At 40.3% G+C, this 23,976-nt stretch overlaps 1 protein-coding gene across 1 annotated transcript in view; it reads left to right on the forward strand.

Moving 5' to 3' along the window:
* Positions 1-22,350, forward strand: part of LOC121876181 (NPC intracellular cholesterol transporter 1-like) — a 157,824-nt gene extending 135,474 nt beyond the window's left edge. Inside the window, exons 22-25 of the mRNA XM_042381142.1 lie at positions 1-76; positions 1,748-1,861; positions 5,770-5,932; positions 21,907-22,350. The exon at positions 1-76 is cut by the window's left edge and continues 153 nt beyond it. Coding sequence (XP_042237076.1) covers positions 1-76; positions 1,748-1,861; positions 5,770-5,932; positions 21,907-22,286 — 733 coding nt within the window. The 3' untranslated portion in view covers positions 22,287-22,350. The remainder of the gene's footprint in view (positions 77-1,747; positions 1,862-5,769; positions 5,933-21,906) is intronic.
* Positions 22,351-23,976: the final 1,626 nt, after the last annotated feature.

Genomic DNA, 23,976 nt, shown 5'->3' on the forward strand with positions numbered 1-23,976 from the left:
CATCGTCGACATGATGGGCATGATGTATTGGTGGAACATCTCCCTTAATGCTATTTCCTTGGTCAACCTGGTGATGGTGAGTGTTTACGGTTGACAAATTTATTGATAAATCTTGGAGTACAGTTTGCTGGTAGTGAATGGGATGGTGAGTGGTGGTGAGTGGGATGATGACTGGTGGTGAGAGGAATATAGTGACTGGTGATGAATGGGATGATGACTGGTGGTGAGTGGGATGGTGACTGGTGGTGAGTGGGACAGTGACTGGTGGTGAGTGGGACGGTGACTGGTGGTGAGTGGGATGATGAGTGATAGTGAGTGGGATGGTGACTGGTGGTGAGTGAGATGGTAACTGGTGGTTGAATATGATGGTGATTGGGGGGTGAGTGGGATTGTGATTGATAGTGAGTGGTGATGAGTGGGATGATGACTGGTGGTGAATGGGATGGTGATTGCTGGTGAGTGAGATGGTGACTGGTGGTGAGTGGGATGGTGACTGGTGGTGAGTGGAATTTTTTGCTGCGGACAGTAGTTAGTTTATTGTGCACCCCATACTCATCCTGTGAGCGGTAGCGCAAAAAGGTTTACAGAGTATAGGCCACAAAGGGTGTTTATCAGGCCCAGTGATTTTGATATTATGGCAATGAATGTTACAGAGTATTTCAAGTACTTTATTTTTATGGGATTAGCCCACCAGGGCACAGGGCAATGACCCACATCAGGGCCTATGGGCGAAAATATAATAATAATAATAATAATAATAATAATAATAATAATAATAATAATAATAATTAAAAACCTATAAATTATATTAAATTAAAATATAATATAATATAATAAAGGACAATGAATAAATACCCTCAAAAAATCAATAGTGAGAAACGATATATGTATGTTGTGCTGTCAACAGTAAGTGAAACAATCGAGACCCTGCAATTGTGTGTAAATGAGGCAGGAAGGCAGATCAGCAACCTGGCACTTGGTCACAATTTTTGTGATGCCATATGGCAGCAGGGTCCATTATTAGACAACACATTATGCTTCTAATATCTTCCCAGGCTGTAGTAGCTCCCTTTTTGATAGCTGCCTACATAGAATTTGGATTAATTACTAGATGCGAAGTGTGGATACAGCCTTAGTATATCAGCTATCTTGTCACCAGAGATAAAGTGTTGTACCGGGATGGTGAATAGTGGTGGGTGGGATGGTGAGTGGGAGTTGAATGGGATGGTGACGAGTAGGTTTGTGATTGGTGGGAAGTGGGATGATGACTAGTGGTTGAATGGGATGGTGACTGGTGGTTGAATGGGATGGTGACTGGTAGTTGAATGGGATGGTGACTGGTGGTTGAATGGGATGGTGACTGGTGGTTGAATGGGATGGTGACTGGTGGTTGAATGGGATGGTGACTGGTAGTTGAATGGGATGGTGACTGGTGGTTGAATGAGATGGTGACTGGTGGTTGAATTGGATGGTGACTGGTGGCGGTTGAGATGTTTTGTGGTGAGTGGGATGGTGAGTTGTGGTGAGTGGGATGATGATTGTTTGTGAGTGGGATGGTGACTGGTGGTGAGTGGGATAGTGACTGGTGATCTCACTCATAGGGACCATTATTAGGTTAGGTTATGTTATTATTACTAAGGCCAGCTTAATTCTCTGGATACACAAACATATGTAGCTATGTGTACTGTATGTGGTGCAGTGTGTACAGAACCATCCACTAGATGTAACATTTTCCACCCCCCCTCAGGCGGTGGGGATCTCGGTGGAGTTCTGCAGCCACGTGACGCACGCCTTCGCCACCTCCCTCAAGCCGTCAAAGATAGAGAGAGCACGAGAGGCTCTGGCTATTATGGGGTCCTCGGTAAGCCCACAGTCATACTTTCATGTCAAATAGAAGGGAATGTGAAATATCTCTCTCTCTCTCTCTCTCTCTCTCTCTCTCTCTCTCTCTCTCTCTCTCTCTCTCTTTCAGGAATTTCAACGATCAGCAACTCTGATTTTCCCCCGAGTCCCAAAAGTACAATAAGAAAGTTTTTTTTACTAAACTCTTAAATTGTCAAATGAATAGTGACTGGGAGACTTACAGTGTAGAATGCAGTCACAGTAGATTTTGTGTTGCACAGTCAACAAAGAAATTTTCTGCACCTTTATGGTGTTATACAATATGACACACCGGACCAAGAATTCTGAGCAACACTCATTTACGCAGGTAATTCCTGTTAATTATTTCTCTATTAACTAGTTATATGATATAAAAAATTCATTACACTGGTTGTACAATGCATCACACAACCAGAAATACCAACCTTACTAAATTAACATGGCCTCAGTCAGTGATCGTTGCAGAAGCCATTGTAGGGGTATCGAGATATTAATGTTGTCTAGCACTCAGGATGGAAGGAAACTCTAATGTGGTTTTCTTGTATAATATATAAGTTATATGAAGACAGTCTGGTACTGGAGATGCCGTGTGGTGGGGAGCTGCTCAGTAGAAGACGTTCGGTGAGTAGCGTGTTGAAGGAGGTAGATGTGCAGGAGCTTCGTTAGAGAAGATGTTGCCTGTTGCTGGCCTCCTGGTTGAATAAATGTTAACAGCTAGGAGCTTGCTGGAGGAGGTGTTGCTTGTTCAGGAAAATGGGCAGAATGAGAGTTGGTTGGTGAGGAAGCTCAGAGAAGGACAGCTGGTGGGTCGCCATGCTCGCTGGCGGGAGGGAGGACCGCCAGGCAGGCGAGGAGAATCGAAGGCAGCCAGGCAGTTGCGGAGGAGGAGGTGTTGCTTGTTCAAGAAGAATGGTCAGAATGAATTCTCAATGGAGAGACAGAGCTTATATACCCAGCAGCAGCCGCTATGAGTCATGTTGGGAAAACCAGAGAAGTCGCCGGTGAATAGTTTCGTTGCTAGGCAACGGCACGTTGGAATGTGATAGCAGGTGGTGGGCTGCTACGCAGTTTGTAGGGGAGACGTCCACTACACCATCAAACCAAGGGATGCAGAATTTTTTTTGCTGACTGTACATGAAACTTAACATAATAATTCAGGACATGTAAAGACTCAGGGTGTCAAGTGACAGCTTCGCTACCCAGTGGGTAGTTTTGTGTCTTTAGTGAAGTAGTCTTTATTCCATTGTTACGTTTAAATGATATTCTTAATAGTTCTTGAGTCTAAAATGACTTTATCATAAATGGGTCCTCTTGTGTTGACATGTGGTGTAGATCACCGTCCGAGGTCACTCCACCTATACTGCTCCTCACAGCTCCTCTTCTCTCTTTCTCTGTGTTTATAATCAGTCTGATATTTCCCATATATTTTGTGTATCTTATTCTCACCTTTTATATTATATGTGAGAGAAATTTCACAGAAACTCCATTACTCCTGGCAGATAACTTTGGTGTATGGTTCACTGTTTGTATTCGTCCTGGGGTCTTGTGGGTTAGCTATTTTTTATTTTATTTTTTTACTTTTTTATTTATTTTTTTTTTTTTTGCGGGGATTAGCCCAACCGGGCACAGGTCACTGACCCACATCGGGGCCTGGGGGGCGAAAATGTAATAATAATAATAATAATATTAATAATAATAATAATAATAATAATAATAATAATAATAATAATAATAATAATAATAATAATAATAATAATAATAATAATAATAATAATAATAATAATAATAATAATAATAATGATAATAATAATAATAATAATAATAATAATAATTTTTAGTAAATAAAATTTACAATACAAAATACAAAATTGAAAATAAAAAATTAAATAATAAGGATAATAATAATGACAACATTGTAATAATAATAATAATAATAATAATAATAATAATAATAATAATAATAATAATAATAATAATAATAATAATAATAATAATAATAATAATAATAATAATAATAATAATAATAATAATAATAATAATAATAATAATAATAATAAAGAACCACAAAGAAATTAAAAAAAATAAAAAGTGAGAAACAATATATATATGTTGTGTTGTCAATAGTAAAAGAAACAATTGAGACCCTGCAATTGTGTGTAAATGAGGCAGAAGTCAGATCAGCAACCTGGGACTTGGTCACACTTTTTGTCAGGGCTACCATTAGACAACACATTACAGTATGCTTCCAATATCTTTCCAGGCGGTAGTACCTCCTTGTTTGATAGCTGCCTACTACCTACTCCCTCACTTCTTATGAAATATGGATATAATATTAATAAAACAAAGAACAACGTATTGTAAAGTGTAACTAAACTCATATAAGTCAAATTTATTCACACTTCGGAAGCAATTTGACAAAGGGTAAGAGAAAAGAGATTCTAATTCATAACAATATTATAAAATTCTTTTGTCATTTACTGTATTGTAATAGACATTTCATACATTAATTTAATTTCAAGAATATATATATATATATATATATATATATATATATATATATATATATATATATATATATATATATATATATATATATATATATATATATATAATGAAGAGGAGAATCAGGGAAAACACAAAAATCTTGACTGAGTTGAGCTTCTTTTAATCGTTACCTTTTAGGAAATAATCATTTTCCTTCATCAGAGCCTAGAAAACAAAAGTTTTGAAAAAGTTTTAAAAATGTAGGTGATATACAATAAAAACATTATACAAAAATTTACCTTCAATAAAAATTAAAATGACGAGAGACCTACATACAAAGCTAAAATCAGGAATAAAAAGTGTGAAATAAAATATACAGGGGGGGGGGGGTATTACCTTAATTCAGACGAGCCTTAGTGCGAAAAACACAACAATTCACAGGAAGCCATATCACAAATGGATGGCTTTTCTTTACATTGGTGCAAGGCTTCCATAATGAGGAGGTCCGTCTCACAGTCGCTCTTGCCGAGAACTGAGAAATCGGACGGCGAGAACGGGTGGTCATGTTGGTGGGCATGGTTACGAATAGCTGAATGTGGTGGTTGTGTGATTAACTGGCCTGTTCGAACGGAACGGCCCAAGTGTTCATGGATGCGAGTTATCAAATGTCTTTTAGTTTTACCTATATATGCTGCCCTACAGCTAGCACACGTAAATTGATAAACAACTGAGGATTGCAGGTGTGTGGGTATGGTGTCTTTAATTGTAAAGACATTTTTAATTGAACTCTGGGTTTTAAAGATTAGTCTAAGAGAGATTTGTGGATAGAATTCATTGAAAAGCTTCTTAAGTCTATTTCTAAGGGTGAAACTGAGTGGGCCTGTATATATATATATATATATATATATATATATATATATATATATATATATATATATATATATATATATATATATATATATATATATATATATATATATATATATATATAAAATATAGGGTTTGTTATAACTTTTGGGTATCTTACCCTCCTCCACCTCTCTACACCTACCCAGGCTCGTGTCTTCTACTTATTATATTCTCCAGTCATAGTCTTGGGTGTCTGTTTCTGGCTACTTCCCCATCCTCTCTTCTGGCTCTGAAACGTCTTAATACTCTTTGCGTCGCCTCAGACCCTTTCATCATTTTCTCAGCTGTTTTCCTTTTTATTCCTTTTAGATTTAGACAATGTATTTTCCTTCTGCTAGTCTTCCAAGTTCATTCTTCGACCCCTCCCCCCGATACACACACACACACACACACACACACACACACACACACACACACACACACACACACACACACACAGACTCTTCCCTGACTTCCCTCCGTCCACTGCCACTCATCAACGCTCTCTCTCCACAGGTGTTGTCCGGCATCACCCTCACCAAGTTCGGGGGAATCATCGTACTGGGTTTTGCGCATTCGCAGATCTTCCGTGTGTTCTACTTCAGGATGTACTTGGGCATGGTGATCTTCGGTGCATACCACGGCCTCGTGTTCTTGCCCATTTTTCTCTCTCTGTGTGGTAAGTGATGGGTATGGAGTGGTATTGAAACAGGGGAAAGGGGCAAGAACAGAGAGAGAGAGAGAGAGAGAGGATGTAATTAATAATAAATTAATAATATGATTTACACGCACACACACACACACGTACACACACACACACACACACACACACACACACACACACACACACACACACACACACACACACACACACACACACACACTACTACTACTAAGGCCCCTAGCCTCCCCCAATAGCCACACCTTCGCCGCCATTTTATTCCCTTAAAATATCCTAATACATAAGTAGCTACCCTAGCTGTGTTGAGTTAGTTGAGCCGCAGATCTATGCGGCATTCAGTGACTGTTGCCTCGTAATCAATATCTGCTACCGTTGTCGGCTTTAGGGCCGAAGTTCTCGTTCGCCTGAGACAGAGCAATGCAGACCTAAGCAGAGAGAAAGACAGTCGACATCTCAACCAGGCTGTAACGTAGCTCCTGGGCTGCTGCTTCCGTTCAGATATCATCTCCACGAGTCTGGCAAAGAAACATTTTGCACTTGGTCCCATCCCACCAGAGGTGGCGAACACCGGAGGAGTGAAGCTGCCCTGATCTTGTCGTTCTCGTTCCTCCTGTGTGCAGCGTCAAGAGCTAGGTTACGGTGACATGCGGCCATGGGATCGAAAATCCTTATGTCAAAGAAGGCTCGCTGTCCCCGCGTCCAGAATCATAGGACACTGACGTCCACACGGGGTTCGTTGGATGTGTTTGAAGTCCTGTGAAGGAAATTCTCAACGTCCAATGGAAGGAGGGTCGGTTCTACCCTGACATCATGACAGATTTCCTTCAATAAATTTGCTGTGAGATCCCTTACTTCGTCAGGCCTCATGCATATGAAGCCCCCTTTCTTGCCCACCATGGCGTGGTCAATGTAATAAGATGAGCCACACACGCATTGGGAGGACAAACCTTCAACTGGCCTACCGTACCTTAGAGCAATGGCATCTGTGAATTCTTGTTTATTAAGACTGAATACTTTTTATCTTATCGGTAACGTTATTAGCCAGTTCGTGACGCCCACCTACTGCCCTGTATCTATTTTTTTTTCAATTTCTCTGGCACTTGCAGCACCAATTGCTGCAGTTTATCACTTTGGGTGTGCTGTCGTTCGGTAATAATGGACCGTCGAATCTTGTTTAATTTGTTGGTATCCATCTCGCTTGTTGCATTCGGGGCTACTTTGTGCTCAGTGAGGGCTGACGTGAGCTTGACTGAGTTCTGATGCTCGGCGGCAGCAAGCTCTTCTGGATTGGTCAATCCCATTCCTTCCAGTCTCGGTGGTAGTACAGAGGTTGACCTTTCTGTTGGGGTTAAGTGAAGGTTTTTCACTGATTTTGGAATAAAATTGACGCTGATGGCTTCTTCCAGAGGGTGGAGGAGGGGTCCGATATCAGGGATAGTGCGCATCGGGTAATTCCAACGATGCTTGACTCCATGGGTGAATTCCGCAAAAGCCGATTGTGGCTTTGTTTTAGCAATATCAGACAGAGCTTGGATTTCCTTCACCCACTCATGTACCTTTCCCACCACGTACTCGGTCTTGAAGTCCTTCGTGCCGATTACCGCACCTACAGTACAGTAGGTCTCTTTGGCCCTCCTTTGTTATTTTGACCTCACTTCAGCCGAACATCTCCATTGCCCGTTCATAGTGTTCTGGCTTTACACTAAGGAAGGACTTGCTGGTATTTGGGTGGTACCCTATTTGTGGACCACGTGATGTTATCAGGTCCCACCACTTTTTGATGTTCTCCACTTTTCCTACTCCTGTAAGGTCGTCAGCATAACCCACTTGCTTGACCGCGGTTGTTTCAAATTTTATTGTGTGTTGGAGCACGGACAGGCCTAGTGCGTACTTTGCCATGGCAACAGTGTCCCCTTGCATTGTTCCCTCCATTGACTGTATGATGATATCTCCTCTTAGAGCCTTGAAGCTTGTTATATAGAGATCTGATGGGTTCCCATAGCACTACTACTACTACTCTTTTTTTTAGCTTCCAGCCTCCCCCATAGCCACACCTTCGCCGCCATTTTGTTGCATTAAAATTAAATATCCTACTACAAAACTACCTACCCTAGCTGTGTTGAGTTAGTTGAGCCACAGATCTATGCGACATTCAGTGACTGTTGCCTCATAGTCAATATCTGCGACTGTTCTCGGCTTTGGGCCCGACGATCTAGTTCCCCTGAGGCAAAGCGATGCAGACCTAAGCAGAGAGAAGAACAGTCGACATCTCAACGAGACTGCAACGTGGCTTCTGGGCTGCTGCTTCTGCTCAGACAACATCTCCGCCAGTCTTGTGTAGAAGCATCTTGTACTTGGTCCCATCCAGCCAGAAGTTGTGAACACCAGAGGAATAAAGCTGCCCTGATCTACATTATGAATTCGCTTCCCATACGTCCTAATCATGTTGTTCTCATTCCCCTTGTGTGCAGCCTCAACGGACAAGTTACAGTGACATGCGGCCATGGGGTCGAATATCCTGACATCAAAGAAGGCTCTCTGTCCCTGCGTTCAGAATCCTCGAGCGCTGACCGTCCACACAGACTTCGGTTGATGTGTTGGAAGTCCTGTGATGGAAGTTTTCACCGTCCAGTGGAAAGAGGGTCGGTTCCACCGCAACGTCGTGGCAGATTTCCTTCAGTAAATTTGTTGTGAGATCCTTTACTTCATCATGCCTCATGCATTCGAAGCCCCCTGTCTTACACACCATGGCGTGGTCAATGTCATAGGATGAGCCACACACGCATTGGGACGGCAAACCTTTTACTAACTTACCATACTTTAGAGCAGGGGTGGCGAACCTTTGTGAGAGCGTGCCCAAATTGGCAATAATATTCTGAAAAATTCTCTCGAGTCCCCGTGGGAATTATGAGCAGAATATTATTATTATTATTATTATTATTATTATTATTATTGTTATTATTATTATTATTATTATTATTATTATTATTATTATTATTATTATTATTATTATTATTATTATTATTATTATTATTATTGTTATTATTATTATTATTATTATTATATTATTATTATTATTATTATTATTATTATTATTATTATTATTATTATCATTATTATTATTAGCATTATTATTATTATTATTATTATTATTATTATTACTATTATTATTATTATTAGTATTATTATTATTATTATTATTATTATTATTATTATTATTAATATTATTATTATTATTATTATTATTATTATTATTATTATTATTATTATTATTATTATTATTACTATTTATTATTATTATTATTATTATTATTATTATTACTATTATTATTATTATTATTATTATTATTATTATTATTATTATTATTATTATTATTATTATTATTATTATTATTATTATTATTGTTATTATTATTATTATTATTATATTATTATTATTATTATTATTATTATTATTATTATTATTATTATTATTATTATTATTATTATTATTATCATATTGGTATTTTACAAAACAATTATAGAGAAAGGGAACAAAATGCTTGAAAGCATTCTTAGAGAAGTCTGTTTAGGTAACCAGAAACTCTTCTGAATTCTTTTAAATGGGACAACTTTAGGAATTACATGTTATTTATAACTAGTCATTCACAAAAGGTAAAATTAATGAATTACGTAACAATAACAATGGACCTTCATTTTAGAAGAAATGAGGAGTCCTGTTGCTTATTTACGTGTATTAATTTTTTTACTATTATCAATGTTTTTAAAAAGATAATTGAAAAATAGTACTGTACCTTACAGTATAACCAATATATGAAATGTGACAGTGAAATGATAAGCTTTGGTTCATATTATTGAACAAAACAAAAATCAAGGAAAGGGAAATAAGCATAAGCATATTTTACCCTCAGTGAGACTTTTGCTGCTGCACCAACGATGACATATATTATATATGAGGCTTGTATTTGGTTGTTTTGAGAGATATGCATGCAGCACTACAGTAGTTTCATCAGTAAGTCTACTCCTATAATTAGACTTGACAAAGTTCATCACTGAAAACAATGACTCACATGAATATGTAGATGAAAATACTGTTAATGCTGCCATTGCTAAATTGTTCAGACAGTCAAATGTTTCAGGAATGGAATTCTAGAGTTTCAGAACCTCATTTACTGCAATTTTCGGCGCTGATCCAGTCACTAACCGATCTCTATCAATATTTTATAGTTCAGCTCTTCAGTCGACAAATGTTTTCCTCCAAATTGAGCGTGTTTTGTAAATCAATCAATTGAATCTCAAAATTATCCAATTCAATTCACTGCAACATTTCCAAATTCAGTTTGTTTAATGTTACAACGTCTGCACAGTTTATGAATTGTGCAGTTTCTTCAAATGACCTGAACTTAGTAAATCTTAAAGAAAAGTGTTCAGTAGTTGAATCAATGATGCTCGAACATTGCATTTGAAGGCTCTGAATATCTGTTTTCTTATGAATTTCAAGATCAGTCATGTGATTTTTTAGGTTTGGGAAATATTTAAAAGTGCCATTGTCGACATCACGTTTACAAATTTTCAGTTTGATTTCAAAGGCTTTTATGTTATCAAACATAACATCAAGTGTTTTGCCAGATCCCTATAATTTGGTGTTCAAGTCAAATAAATGTGAGGAGAAATCTGTAAAAAAAACATCAAGCTACAAATCCACACAACGCCAAATAATTCTTGACAAGAAATTTTTGATTCTTCAAAAACAGACGAATTTCATCAAAACACTCAACAAATCGTTTAAGGACAGAACCTCGACTAAGCTAATGAACATTATGGTACATAAGTAGTCCTGTTTACACCGAATTAACCTCGCTCAGTAAATTCTGAAATTGTCTTTTTTTCAAAGCACGCGCAGAAATAAAATTGACTACCTTGGTTAAAATTTTCATCACTTCTTCAAGTTCTTTAAGGCCAGATTTTGCACACAAAGCTTCCTGGTGTACAATACAATGAAAGGCTACCAGTGGATCGGCAGGTATTTCAAAACGTGTCATCCGAAGTAAAGCGTTCTCGCAACTGCCCAGTTGGTGCAAAACCGGCGTGAGACATCTCCTGTGAACACTTTTCACTGCTCCCGGTTTGTAAAAATTCATTCTCAGCAATAATTGGGAGTAATGAAAATCATTATTTATATATATATATATATATATATATATATATATATATATATATATATATATATATATATATATATATATATATATATATATATATATATATATATAATGGGTAGGGTCAAAAAAATCTTGGGGCGGCAGTGCATGCAGCGTGCCCCCCAAAATTTTCGCGTGCCACCTTGGGCACGCGTGCCATAGGCTCGCCACCCCTGCCTTAGAGTAATGGGTTCTGTGAATTCTTGTTTATTAAGGCTGAAACCTTTTGCCCTTATCGGTAATGTTATTAGCCAGTTCAATGCACCCACCTCCTGCATTATAGCTATTTTTTTTTCAAGTTCTTTGGCAATTGCAGCATCAGTTGCTGCAATTTATCACTTTGGATGTGCTGTCGATTTGTCATGATGGATCATCGAATTTTTTTTAATTCGTTGGTATCCACCTCACTTGTTGCACTCTGAGCTATTATGTGCTCAGTGAGGACTGGCGAGAGCTTGACTGAGTTCTGATGTTTGGTGGCAGCAAGCTCCTCTGGTTTGGTCATTCCCATTCCTCCCAGTCTCGGTGGTAGTGCAAGGAGTGACCTTTCTTCTGGAGTTAAGTGAGTGTTTCATTGATTTTGGAATAAAAATGACGTTAATGGCTTCTTCCAGAGGGTAGAGGATGGGTCCCATTGTGTACTCAGTCTTGAAGTCATTCATGCCAATTACAGCACCTAGGTGTCTTTGACCGTCCTTAGTGATTTTGAAATCACTTCCGCCGAACACCTCCATTGCCCGTTTATTGTGTTCTGGCTTCACAATGACGAAGGACTTGCTGGCATTTGAGGGGTACCCTATTTTTGGACCACGTGATGTTATCAGGTCCCACCACTTTTTGATGTACTCCATTTTTCTTGCTCCTGTAAAATCATCAGCATGAGCCACTTGCTTGACCTCGGTTGTTTCAAATTTTATTGCGTGTTGGAGCACGGATAGGACTAGTGCATACGTTGCCATGGTGACAGGGTCCCCCTGCATTGTTCCCTCAGTTGGCTGTATGATGTATCTCCTCTTGGGGCCTTGAAGCTTGTTATATAGAGGTCTGATGGGTTCCTATAGGTGTTTTCAACGTACATTGCAAGGCTTGGACACTTGATCATGATGTTGCGCAGTGTAGCTTTGCGGTTGATTATGTAGAATGCGTTGGAAGCTTCAACCAGGAGTACTGCCTCACAATCACGTTGCTCAAATATCTTTCTCATGGCGTGAATGGCAGCTTTACCCACAGCCTGGTGGCTGGCACATACTTGCAGGTTTCCTGCAGCTGCCCTGACATCATCATTTACCACCTCCATTATGCGTTTTCCAATGATCTGTCTCAGCACTTTCCCCACTCCTATAGGCCTACATCCTTGATTTTTACCCAGAGGAATGAGGTGGCAAGCCGTCAGAGCATGGAGGTGATTGCTGCACGTGGTTGCTAGCTTTCTTGCAAGGGCGGCGGTGGCATTACAGAGATCACTTTCTGTGTCACTAAACTTGTTAATGCTGAGGATGACTCTCCAACCGTCTGCATCCAGTCCTGAAGGGCCTGCCCCTCCCAGTGTCTTCGGTGTTTTTTTCCACTACTACTACTACTTCTACTACTACTTTGCTATCACTCAGAATTGGGTATGACAATCACCCAGCTATGATACAATGATATGAGTTATTAAAGATGTCACCTTTGTTGGTGAGCACTGAGGTGACCCGAGTGTCCGATACGGGACTGGCAGAGCCATTCACAGATGTAGCACGTGCGAAAGGGTACATGTAGTATGGGAGGGATAGTGGCAGCATTTTTCCAGCATTGGCGTCTTGTCTGCCTCGGTATGCTTTCGGGCTAACCCGAAAGTTTTGACACCTTCTCGTGTAGTGCTCCTCAAAGTGGTATGGTATGAAATGATCGTCTCCGAGGTGAGTGGGTCGATTTGGCACTTTTTCAGGATTGTTTTTAGACTATCCTTATACTTTTCCGTTGCCCACCAGCCTTATGTTTACCATTCTGTAGGTGACTGTAAATTAGCTGCCTGGGCAGTCTACTGTTGTCCAATGTAGTTGTTCATGGATAGTGGCACCCTCGATGCTCCTACAGTTGGTGTTAGCAAGAATATTGGCATTTGTTCTCTTATCCTCCGGGCAAGCTCAAGGGATGGACCGTAGATTATTTTGGTGAAAGTTTTCAAGTGCCCCATGTCTCGCTGCCATACAGCAGGGTGGGGAGCACCACTGATCGATATACATGTATCTTTTTCCATAATTTCAGCTCCCTACAGCTGAAGACATGAGTATGGAGTCTGCCAAAGGCTTGAGATGCACATCTGATCCGATTTTGAATCTCTTCATCGATGTCTGCGGTGGTGGACAGGTGGGAGCCAAGATATTAAAAGTGGGTAACATTAGAGAGGGTAATACCGTTAACCTGGATAGTTGGTGGAGGTGTGGCTGAGCCAAAGGCAGGCTGGCAGAATCTGAGTCTTATGTACATCCACCTGAAGGTCGAAGTGTTCAGAATCTCCTGTAGGTCGCCTTCAGTGTGAGCGACGAGGATGAGGTCGTTTGCATTCTGAAGTTCAGCGATGGAAGTGGCCGACACCTTTGTTCCTGCCTGGAGTCATCTTATGTTGAAAAGTTCCTTTGTCCGGTAATGGATGTCCACCCCACCAGCTAAATTGGCATTGAACACTAGTAAGAAAGGAAGCCTAGAAAATGGAAAAGAGAGTTAGTGTCAGTACACCTCCTTGTTTTAACCCGGTTTGGATGGGAAAGAACTTAGACTGGGTGCCTTTGTGCAGGACACTGCTGTTCATGCCATCATGGAGTTGCCTCACAAAGGTGATGAATTTTGGTGGGCAACCAAAACGACTGAGGGTCCGCCAAAGGGCTTCCCTGTTGATCAAGTCCTTGGCCTTGGTAAGGCCGATGAAAGACGTGTACAAGTCATGACGTTGTTCTTTGCACATTTTCTGTATCTGGCGGGCAGCAAAAATCATGTCAGTGGTTGTTTTGAAAGATTCTGGCGATAATCTTGCCAGCTATGGCAGCAGTAAGATCTAGCGGTAGTTGCCACAGTATGACCAGTCACCTTTATTCTTATAAATATTGACGATGGAGTCGTGATTTAGATCTTGGATGATATCCCTCTTCCCCCATGCATTCTCCAGGAGAAAGAGAAGACGGCTGGTAAGCAGGGGTCCTCCTGCTTTATACACCTCGACTGGGATTCCATCAGGCCCTGTGTCATTGTTATTTTCATCTGTTTGATGGCAGTGTAGCTACTTCATCACCGGATGGGGGATATTCAAGGTGGGTCAGCTTTGGGTGCTGAGGGACCTGCTGCATAGTCAGGATAACCACTTCAGTGTTTTGGTTAAGCAGGGAATGGAAGCACTCGTTCTAGCACTGACAGATGCCTTCTTCGTCTTTAATTAGCGAGTTACCGTCGGATGAGTGGTTGAGCTATAAAATGTTTTAGTGGAATTGAAAAATTCGAGCATATTGTGTGCTCTCTGAAAGCATGTGCTATTGCTTGAGCCTCTAGTCACTTGGTGTTAAAAGCTCTTCTGGAGGCTTGTTGCCTCCGCCATTTGGGGAGACATGAAAGGATTGTTTGGCTCTGTCTCACAGTGGCCTGAGCCATGCATGGTTCGGGTGATGAGGACATCTCGGCGATCTCTTTCTCTGGCAATGATGTAGTCAATGAGATACCAATATTTAGATCCAGGGTGTTGCCAAGAACCTTTGAACTTGTCGGCCTGCCTAAACAAGGAAACAAGGTGTTGGTGATAGTGAGTAGGAGTAGGCCGTTGGTATTACACTTGCCCACTCTGTTTCCCCATATGGTTCCCTGCCAAAAGTCACCACTCTGCCAACTCTGGCAATGAAATCACCTGGGAACAAAACTTTATCTTCGCTGGGGTTAGAGGTTAGCACTCTGTCAAGGACGGCGTAAAAGGCCTCCTTGATGTCATCCTGTGCATCCAGTGTTGGGGCATATGTATTGATGACGAAGGCATTATGTGATTAATTCAGTGGGACTCAGAGTGTCATGAGACGCTCGGTGATCCCAACAGGCATTTCAGTTAGCCTGTGTAGGATGGATTGATGAATGGCAAAGCCAACTCCATGAATGTTGTTTCTCTCCGCCCTTCCAGAAGAAGGTACAGCCGATCCCTGTTCTGTGAGTCGACCCTCGTCTAGGAGCCGGGGCTGCTCTGTCGATATTGTACCTACACAGCTCTTTTGCCACAAGAGCAGTTTTCTTTCAGGACACTCATTTGTGCCAGTAACCAGAAGGGTCTTAACATACAGTACCATACAGCGACCAAAAGAGATTGTATAATTTGTATTTGCTTTGATCTGTGATTATGTTTTCGACTATAATAGTATGACCTAACTGGGTGAGGTTGCCCATTCAGGTTTTTTCTTGGCAGGCTATTTAGGGTACCTTTTCTAATCCCCTCCCTATGTGGGGTGAGCAAAGTGGCTCCTGGAAATGGCTGCTCAGTCACACAAGCAGGACCGAATTGCATTGCTGCCTATATCCCAGTGCATAAACGACCATTTTATATATGCCGCCCATGTGAAGAGTTGTGACTAGTTATTCCCGGTATTCATATCTGTCTGCCTCCGTCGTCACTTGTCTGTCACCATGAGACTTTTGGGGTTTAGGGGTTTTGATGATGATGGAAAATATGAGCTGGATGATTTATGTTGTGAGGCAGGAGCGCAGGCTGAAACCACACATCTTGGCCTTGCCTTTTCCTGATTCAGCAGTACAGGTAGCTGCAACAACTGGGGAGAGGGAGAGTTGTAATGGACTGCCGATAGCCCAATTTGTTGGGTTTCACCTTAGGAGCCTGTCCATCTCGCATTGCCTACATCCGCCGGTGTAGTCTTATAGTTCCCATGCCTATTCCACCAGAATGTATGCTTGATGCGGGGCTCCACAGTAGATTTTTCGTTCGGGGTTTACTCCCGGTGCCTTATACCTACCAAGGTTAATCTGCAAGGCAGCGGGGTAGTGGTTGATAGCCGCCAGGGCGTGTCCACATGCCGGTGGGTCTATGCACCATACATCTGGGACTCACTGCTGTTCCGAGATCCCCTGCTGGTCTAGCCTGGGGTAGAGAGACACCCAGTTACCGTGTGTTGCCACGAGGAGACAGTTGGAGTCTTGATGGTGAAGAGGCTGTGTACTGGCAGGGGAAGACTTACACAAGGCTACTTCCCTGTTCACTATGAGGGATACGCAACGACAGTAGCTGCAAGCAAGAGGAAACAAGCAAGCAATGCCTGCACCTTAACACTAACAGGATGCTACCACATAAGACGCATTACACCACCCTTTGGATAAAATTCCCCCCCCCCCCACACATGCACACATTTTATTACATATCGGCACCAATTGTTGCTCTCAGAAAGAGTAATCACATAAGAATTACATGAATATTGATGCATACACACCAAAACTGAAAAGAAAAATATGCCCACTTACAGTACATATGCAAAAATTTTCTGATAAATTTACAGGCAGTCATAGCCATAAAAATAAATTTATACAATCGTATACAAACACATATACACAGGCATGAACACACGCATACACCACCAATTATTAAAAAAAAATATTTGTTGATGTCTAGTGTATGAACTAACCTAGATTACTAGTTGTTAAAGTGCATTAAACAATATAACAACAACATTCAGCACACCAGTCGCCCGTCCGAAACTAACAATGGGGTGTAGGATGTTTTAACTAATGATTTTCAGCCAAAAATCTTTCACTAAACTCCCTCCCTCATTCTTTACAAAGAGAATATGAAAAATCTCCTCATTTAATGTATGTACTTTACTTGAGAATTAGGATCGTGGGCATGTATGCTGTTACCTGGTTTCAACTAAACAACTTAATCTTTGGTTAACTAAATCCAATCTGACGCATATAATTAGCCCTAACCTTACCTCCTGTGATACAAACGCCCTGAAGGTTTGCCCTCTCTTAAAACTGTAAAAACATGACGTGACAAGAAAACCGTATACACGATCGTAGAACTGGACGTGCCAAATACCTGTAACATGTAAGCGGCTATTTAAATTCATAACTTACATGAAACACAAGGCAGAGGCTAGACATCGCAAGTAAATTATTGCTTGCCTAGGGAAGGTAGTGACTATTTTAGTGACAATATTTATTTTTGTACTAACTGATCAGGTGCAAGGAAAGACTAGTGAAGCCTGAATGTAGTAAAGTTGTTTTAAGTTTATAAGGGAGTCATTGGTCCTAACTTGGAGTACTGCTCTCATGTCTGGGGTGGCTCTTCTTCTATCCAAGTGTTAGATAGGGTGGAATCAAAGGCATTTTGTCTTATTGACTCTTCTCCTTCAGTTGATAATCTTCTTCCGTTTCTCTTCGCCGCAATGTTGCTTCACTCTCATTTTTACAGGTACTTTAACAGGGTGGATTTGACATCCTGTGTACTGCCGGTAAGGCCCTGGGATCGTAAGACTCGTCTTGCCCGCGGTGCCCACACTAGAATAATCCGTTTTGTACATCCTTCTTTCCTCACACAGCCAAACTGTGGAATGCTCTGCTTTCTTCTGTGTTTCCACACTCATACAATCTGTCTCACTTCAAAAAGACGGTTTTCCGGCATCTTCTTTTTCTTTTCTATTTTTAATTTCTTTTTACTTTTATATTTCGGCCTCCTAGGCCCCGTTGTGGGATGATAACCTGTGGCGGGGGGGGTATTCCCCGTAAAAAAAATAATATATATATATACATATATATATATATATATATATATATATATATATATATATATATATATATATATATATATATATATATATATATATATATATATATATATCATGTAAATCCACAATGAAAACGTGGATAAGATAAATCTTGATGAAATCACACGGGAAAATGGAAACAACGGAGTACCTTAGCTTTCGTCTTTATTCAAGACATCTTCAGAGGCAACTGGATTACATGGACAGAGAGAGGCTTAAATATACAGGGTGACCTTAAAAACAGGAGGTCAGGTCATAATGATGACATCCACTAATCCACACACCAACACACACTGTAGGTGCGCGTGATCTAGGTATATGCTGATAACCACAAGGAAAGAAGAAAACACGAAGTTCCCAAGCGCTTTCGTGTAATTCACATCTTCAGGGATGAGTACAGACTAAGGAGAACTACAAAACAAGGTGTATATATACAGAGGAGGGTGAGATCAGGTCCACAATGGTCAGGTATTAGGTAATGACCCTACTAATCTTTAAAAAGCACAGCAACGGTCGGTAGTCAGGTCAGAGGGTAAGGTGACCCAACCTTCTCACTTGGTTACAAATCTTCTTTATTACAAAATTGTCCAGTTTGTACCTGCCATTACTCAAATTCATGTTGACTGCTTCGGTATGTTTAATGAGACTAGATTCTATACTGTTCCTACTGTCAACTGAATTACAAGGTAATATTGAGGAGGCATTATCCCAGTCATTGCAATGCTTATTATCTCTCAGATGAACAAACAGAGCATTGGATTCCTGGCCTGTCCTAACACTATATTTATGTTGTTTAAGTCTAGTTACAAGATCTTTACCTGTCTGGCCTAAGTAAAACATAATACATTCCTTGCAAGGAACTTTATAAATGCAACCAATTGTGTTGTTGGGGGAGTTCTTGATTAACATTTGTTTTACAGTGCATGTGTTTTTAAATGCCACATTGACGTTCCAGGTTTTTAGTTGTAAAGGAATTTGAGAGAAATTTTTGTGAAATGGTAATACTAAGAGATTCTTATGGTCATGGGTGGGCTTGGGATCAGTTCTATAAAAAGATTTCTTAGTAATGTTCAGGCATTTGTCTATGAAAGATCTAGGGTATTTAAGGTTTGAGCCAATATTATAAATATATTTATATTCCTCATCAATGAATTCCGGACTGCAAATTATCAAAGCACGTAAAAACATTGTTGAAAATACTGACTGTTTGACTCTATTATGGTGGGCAAAATAATAATGAATGTATGAACACACATTAGTAGGTTTTCTATAAATACTGAACTAAAAGGTGTTACCTATTCTGTGTATCAGACAGTCTAGGAATGGCAATTAGAACATAAGAAAATAAGGAGTCTGCAATAGGCCGGTTGGCCTGTGCATGGCAGCTCCTGTCGAGAGTTACTACCACTCTCTATCATCCATGAATCTATCTAGCCTCCTTTTGAAACTTTCCAGAGTTCCCGCACTTACTACAAAGTTGCTAAGCTTGTTCCACTCGTCCACTACCCTATTTGTGAACCAGTTTCTTCCTATCTCCCTCCTAAACCTAAACTTATCCAACTTGAATCCGTTGCTCCGAGTCCTATCCTGCTCGGATATTATAAGAACTTTATCTATATCCCCTTTATTGATTCCTTTCACCCACTTAAATACTTCTATCATATCTCCCCGCACTCTTCGTCTTTCTAGGGAATGCAAGTTAAGTTTCTTTAACCTATCCTGATATGGAAGGTTTCTAAGTCCCGGAATCATTTTTGTCATTCTACTCTGCACCGACTCTAGTGAATTTATATCCATTCTATTATAAGGGCCCCAGAACTGAACCGCATAATCGAGGAGCGGCCTGACTAGCGCAAGATATAGTTGCAATAAGACCTCTGCACTCTTGTTACTTACACTTCTAGATATAAAACCCAATACTCTGTTTGCCTTATTTCGAACATTAGCGCACTGTTTTTGTAGGCCGTAGGTCCGGGCTTACAAGTACCCCTCGGTCTCTTTCACAAGTCGACTTCTCGAGGTTGATGTTGTTAAGGCTGTATACATTATAAGTATTTGTTCTTCCAATATTAAGTACGCTGCACTTGCTGGTGTTGAATTTCATTTGCCATTTTTCAGACCACCCCTGCAGTTTATTTAGATCCTCCTGTAATGCATTTGCATCCTGCCCTGAATTAATTTGCCGCCCTATTTTGGTGTCATCCGCAAACTTGCTTATGTCACTGCTGATCCCAGTATCTAGATCGTTTATGTAGATTATGAACAAGAGTGGGCCTAGTACTGACCCCTGGGGAACCCCACTGGTTACACGGCCCCACTCAGATTTAACACCATCTACGCTGACCCTCTGCGTTCTATCGGTGAGCCATGATTTTATCCAATTTAAAACTTTCCCCTCGATACCATGAGCCTTAATTTTTCTCAGAAGCCTCTGATGCGGTACTCTGTCAAATGCTTTGCTAAAGTCTAAGTAAATAACATCGTAATTTTCGTCATTATCTACTACCTCGAAGACTTTCCTAAAAAACGTTAGCAGATTTGTTAGACAAGATTTTCCCTTTGTAAACCCATGTTGAGAGTCGTAGATTAATTTGCTTTTCTCTAGATGCGATAGGATGCTATCTGCTATAATTGATTCAAGAAATTTCCCCACTACTGACGTCAAACTGATCGGCCGGTAATTTGACGCTGATGCTCTGTCTCCCTTTATGAATATGGGTACTACATTTGCCTGTTTCCACAACTCTGGCACAACTCCAGTGTCTAATGATTTTGTAAATAAGTTTACGAGGGGTCCGCTAATCTGTTCCCTACACTCTTTCAAAACTCGAGGGAAAATTTCATCCCGCCCTGGGGATTTTGTTTTCTTTAGTTTATTTATCTTCTTAAGAACATCCTCTTTTCTGATAGTGATATTCTTTAATTTCTCTTCTTCCTTTCCCTTAAATATCAGTTCCACCTCCGGAATTTCATCGCAAATTTCTTCTGTGAAAACTGATAAGAACTAGCTGTTCAATGCTTTGCTTATTTCTTCACTGCCATTTATCAATTCTCCCCTCCCTGACTTTAAAGGCCCAACTTTGTCCTTGACCTTTGTCCTATATACCTGGAAAAATCCCTTGCTCTAATTCCACAGTGAATTTGATCGAGGGGGCTAAGTTATTAGGTTGTGGCAGGAAAGCTTTTAGGTCCTCATTACTTGGCCAGAGACATAATACATCATCTACATATCTAAACCAGACTGCTGAAGGTGGTAAAATATTACTTAACAGTTTCTTTTCAAAGAACTCCATATATAGGTTGCTTAATACAGGTGAGAGTGGAATACCCATTGCCATACCAAATTTTTTAGCATAATATTCTCCATTGAATTCAAATTTACAATCCTTTGGACCTGATCTCACCCTCCTCTGTATATATACACCTTGTTTTGTACTTCTCCTTAGTCTGTACTCACCCCTGAAGATGTGAATTACACGAAAGCGCTTGGGAACTTCGTGTTTTCTTCTTATAATATATATATATATATATATATATATATATATATATATATATATATATATATATATATATATATATATATATATATATATATATATATATATATACGTCGCGAAATTAAATTTTTACTTTCAGGCCGTTACTCCGTTTTATGACTTTGGAACTAACTTATATAAGCTGAACGGCTTTTAAATTGTATGAAGGGATTCATGCTCTACACTATTATTAAAAACTGCACTAAATTAAGTATTTTTATTCCAGGTGGCTACAAAATTACATTTGTTAGTTGAAATGCTGTACACCGCCACTCTAATCTCGTTGGTTCTCATGGTCAAGTACATACCTGTAGATGGCGGACGTGCGGAAGTGTACGACTAAAATATGGGGACACAGTGTACCCCAAGAATGGAACTTTTTTGTTATTCATTAGTCTTTGTTGACAAAGGAACAATTAAACTATATATTTACTTATAGTGATGTGACCTTCCAGGTCCTGGAGTGAACAAGAAATTATTGAAGGAGAAGAGGGCCAAGGAGTCAAAGGAAGAAGAGCATAGGCCACAGACGGCGAGCATCCAGAGTGCCAAAACGCAGCAGAACAGGGCCGACGCTCAGGCGCAGCCGCAGGAACAGGTAGCAATGGATCAAATACCACAAGGAGAAACAAGTTACCCTCAACCAGTAGTAATGAGTTACCCTCAACAAGTATTAATGAATTACCCTCAGCCATTAGCAATGAGTTACCCCCAACAAGCAGGAATGACTTATCCTCAGCCGCTGATGATGACAAATTACCCCCAACCACAGAACCCAGTGTATAAAACTTCGCAGGGGAATACGAATGCAGCCTACGTGCCTGAGAATTACTGATAAGAACATAAGAACATAAGAACATAAGAAAATAAGGAGTCTGCAATAGGCCGGTTGGCCTGTGCATGGCAGCTCCTGTCGAGAGTTACTACCACTCTCTATCATCCATGAATCTATCCAGCCTCCTTTTGAAACTTTCCAGCGTTCCAGCACTTACTACAAAGTTGCTAAGCTTGTTCCACTCGTCCACCACCCTATTTGTGAACCAGTTCCTTCTTATCTCCCTCCTAAACCTAAATTTATCCAACTTAAATCCGTTGCTCGAGTCCTATCCTGCTCGGATATTATAAGAACTTTATCTATATCCCCTTTATTGATTCCTTTCACCCACTTAAATACTTCTATCATATCTTCCCGCACTCTTCGTCTTTCTAGGGAATGCAAGTTTAGTTTCTTTAACCTATCCTGGCATGGAAGAAACTAAACTTGCATTCCCTAGAAAGACGAAGAGTGCGGGAAGATATGATAGAAGTTTTTAAGTGGGTGAAAGGAATCAATTAACAGTGCGTTAATGTTCGAAATAAGGCAAACAGAGTATAGGGTTTTATATCTAGAAGTGTAAGTAACAAGAGTGCAGAGGTCTTATTGCAACTATATCTTGCGCTAGTCAGGCCGCACCTCGATTATGCGGTTCAGTTCTGGTGCCCCTATTATAGAATGGATATAAATTCACTAGAGTCGGTGCAGCGAAGAATGACAAAAATGATTCAGGGACTTAGAAACCTTCCATATCAGGATAGGTTAAAGAAACTTAACTTGCATTCCCTAGAAAGACGAAGAGTGCGGGGAGATATGATAGAAGTATTTAAGTGGGTGAAAGGAATCAATAAAGGGGATATAGATAAAGTTCTTATAATATCCGAGCAGGATAGGACTCGGAGCAACGGATTCAAGTTGGATAAGTTTAGGTTTAGGAGGGAGATATGAAGAAACTGGTTCACAAATAGGGTGGTGGACGAGTGGAACAAGCTTAGCAACTTTGTAGTAAGTGCGGGAACTCTGGAAAGTTTCAAAAGGAGGCTGGCTAGATTCATGGATGATAGAGAGTGGTAGGAACTCTCGACAGGAGCTGCCATGCACAGGTCAACCGGCCTATTGCAGACTCCTTATTTTCTTATGTTCTTATGTTCTAGTAAGTGCTGGAACGCTGGAAAGTTTCAAAAGGAGGCTGGCTAGATTCATGGATGATAGAGAGTGAGACTGAGGTAGGGACAACACGGTTAGAAAAACACATGTGATATCGAAAGCACACACACACACACACACACACACACACACACACACACACACACACACACTAGGTCTAGGGTGAGGACCTCGGCGCTGCACGTGGTCTCTTGACCATTGCGACAGCTGCCAGCCTGGTTTGTCAGACACACTCCCTTTCCCCATTTCCTCCTCTGTAACTGGATTTATCAACATCCTCCCATCAATAGTACAGTGCAAAGATTGATCATCAATCCACAAGTGATATACAAAAGTGACAATTTCTACTCGAAAGAAAGAAACAACTGTTAGAGCGACAATCAGTGCTTAGCGGTCAATGTTGACCTGACCGGACCAGACACACCCTGTCCACCATACACTCGCCACCACCAACACTGGATGAGAAGCAAAGAAAGACTCCTAACTACATCAGGAGAGAACTGAGGACTCCCTACTCCACCCAGGTGAGAACTATGAATTCCTA

The sequence above is a fragment of the Homarus americanus genome, unplaced genomic scaffold, assembly GCF_018991925.1.
Source record: "Homarus americanus isolate GMGI-L3 unplaced genomic scaffold, GMGI_Hamer_2.0 scaffold34921, whole genome shotgun sequence".
NCBI classification, from domain to species: Eukaryota; Metazoa; Arthropoda; class Malacostraca; order Decapoda; family Nephropidae; genus Homarus; species Homarus americanus.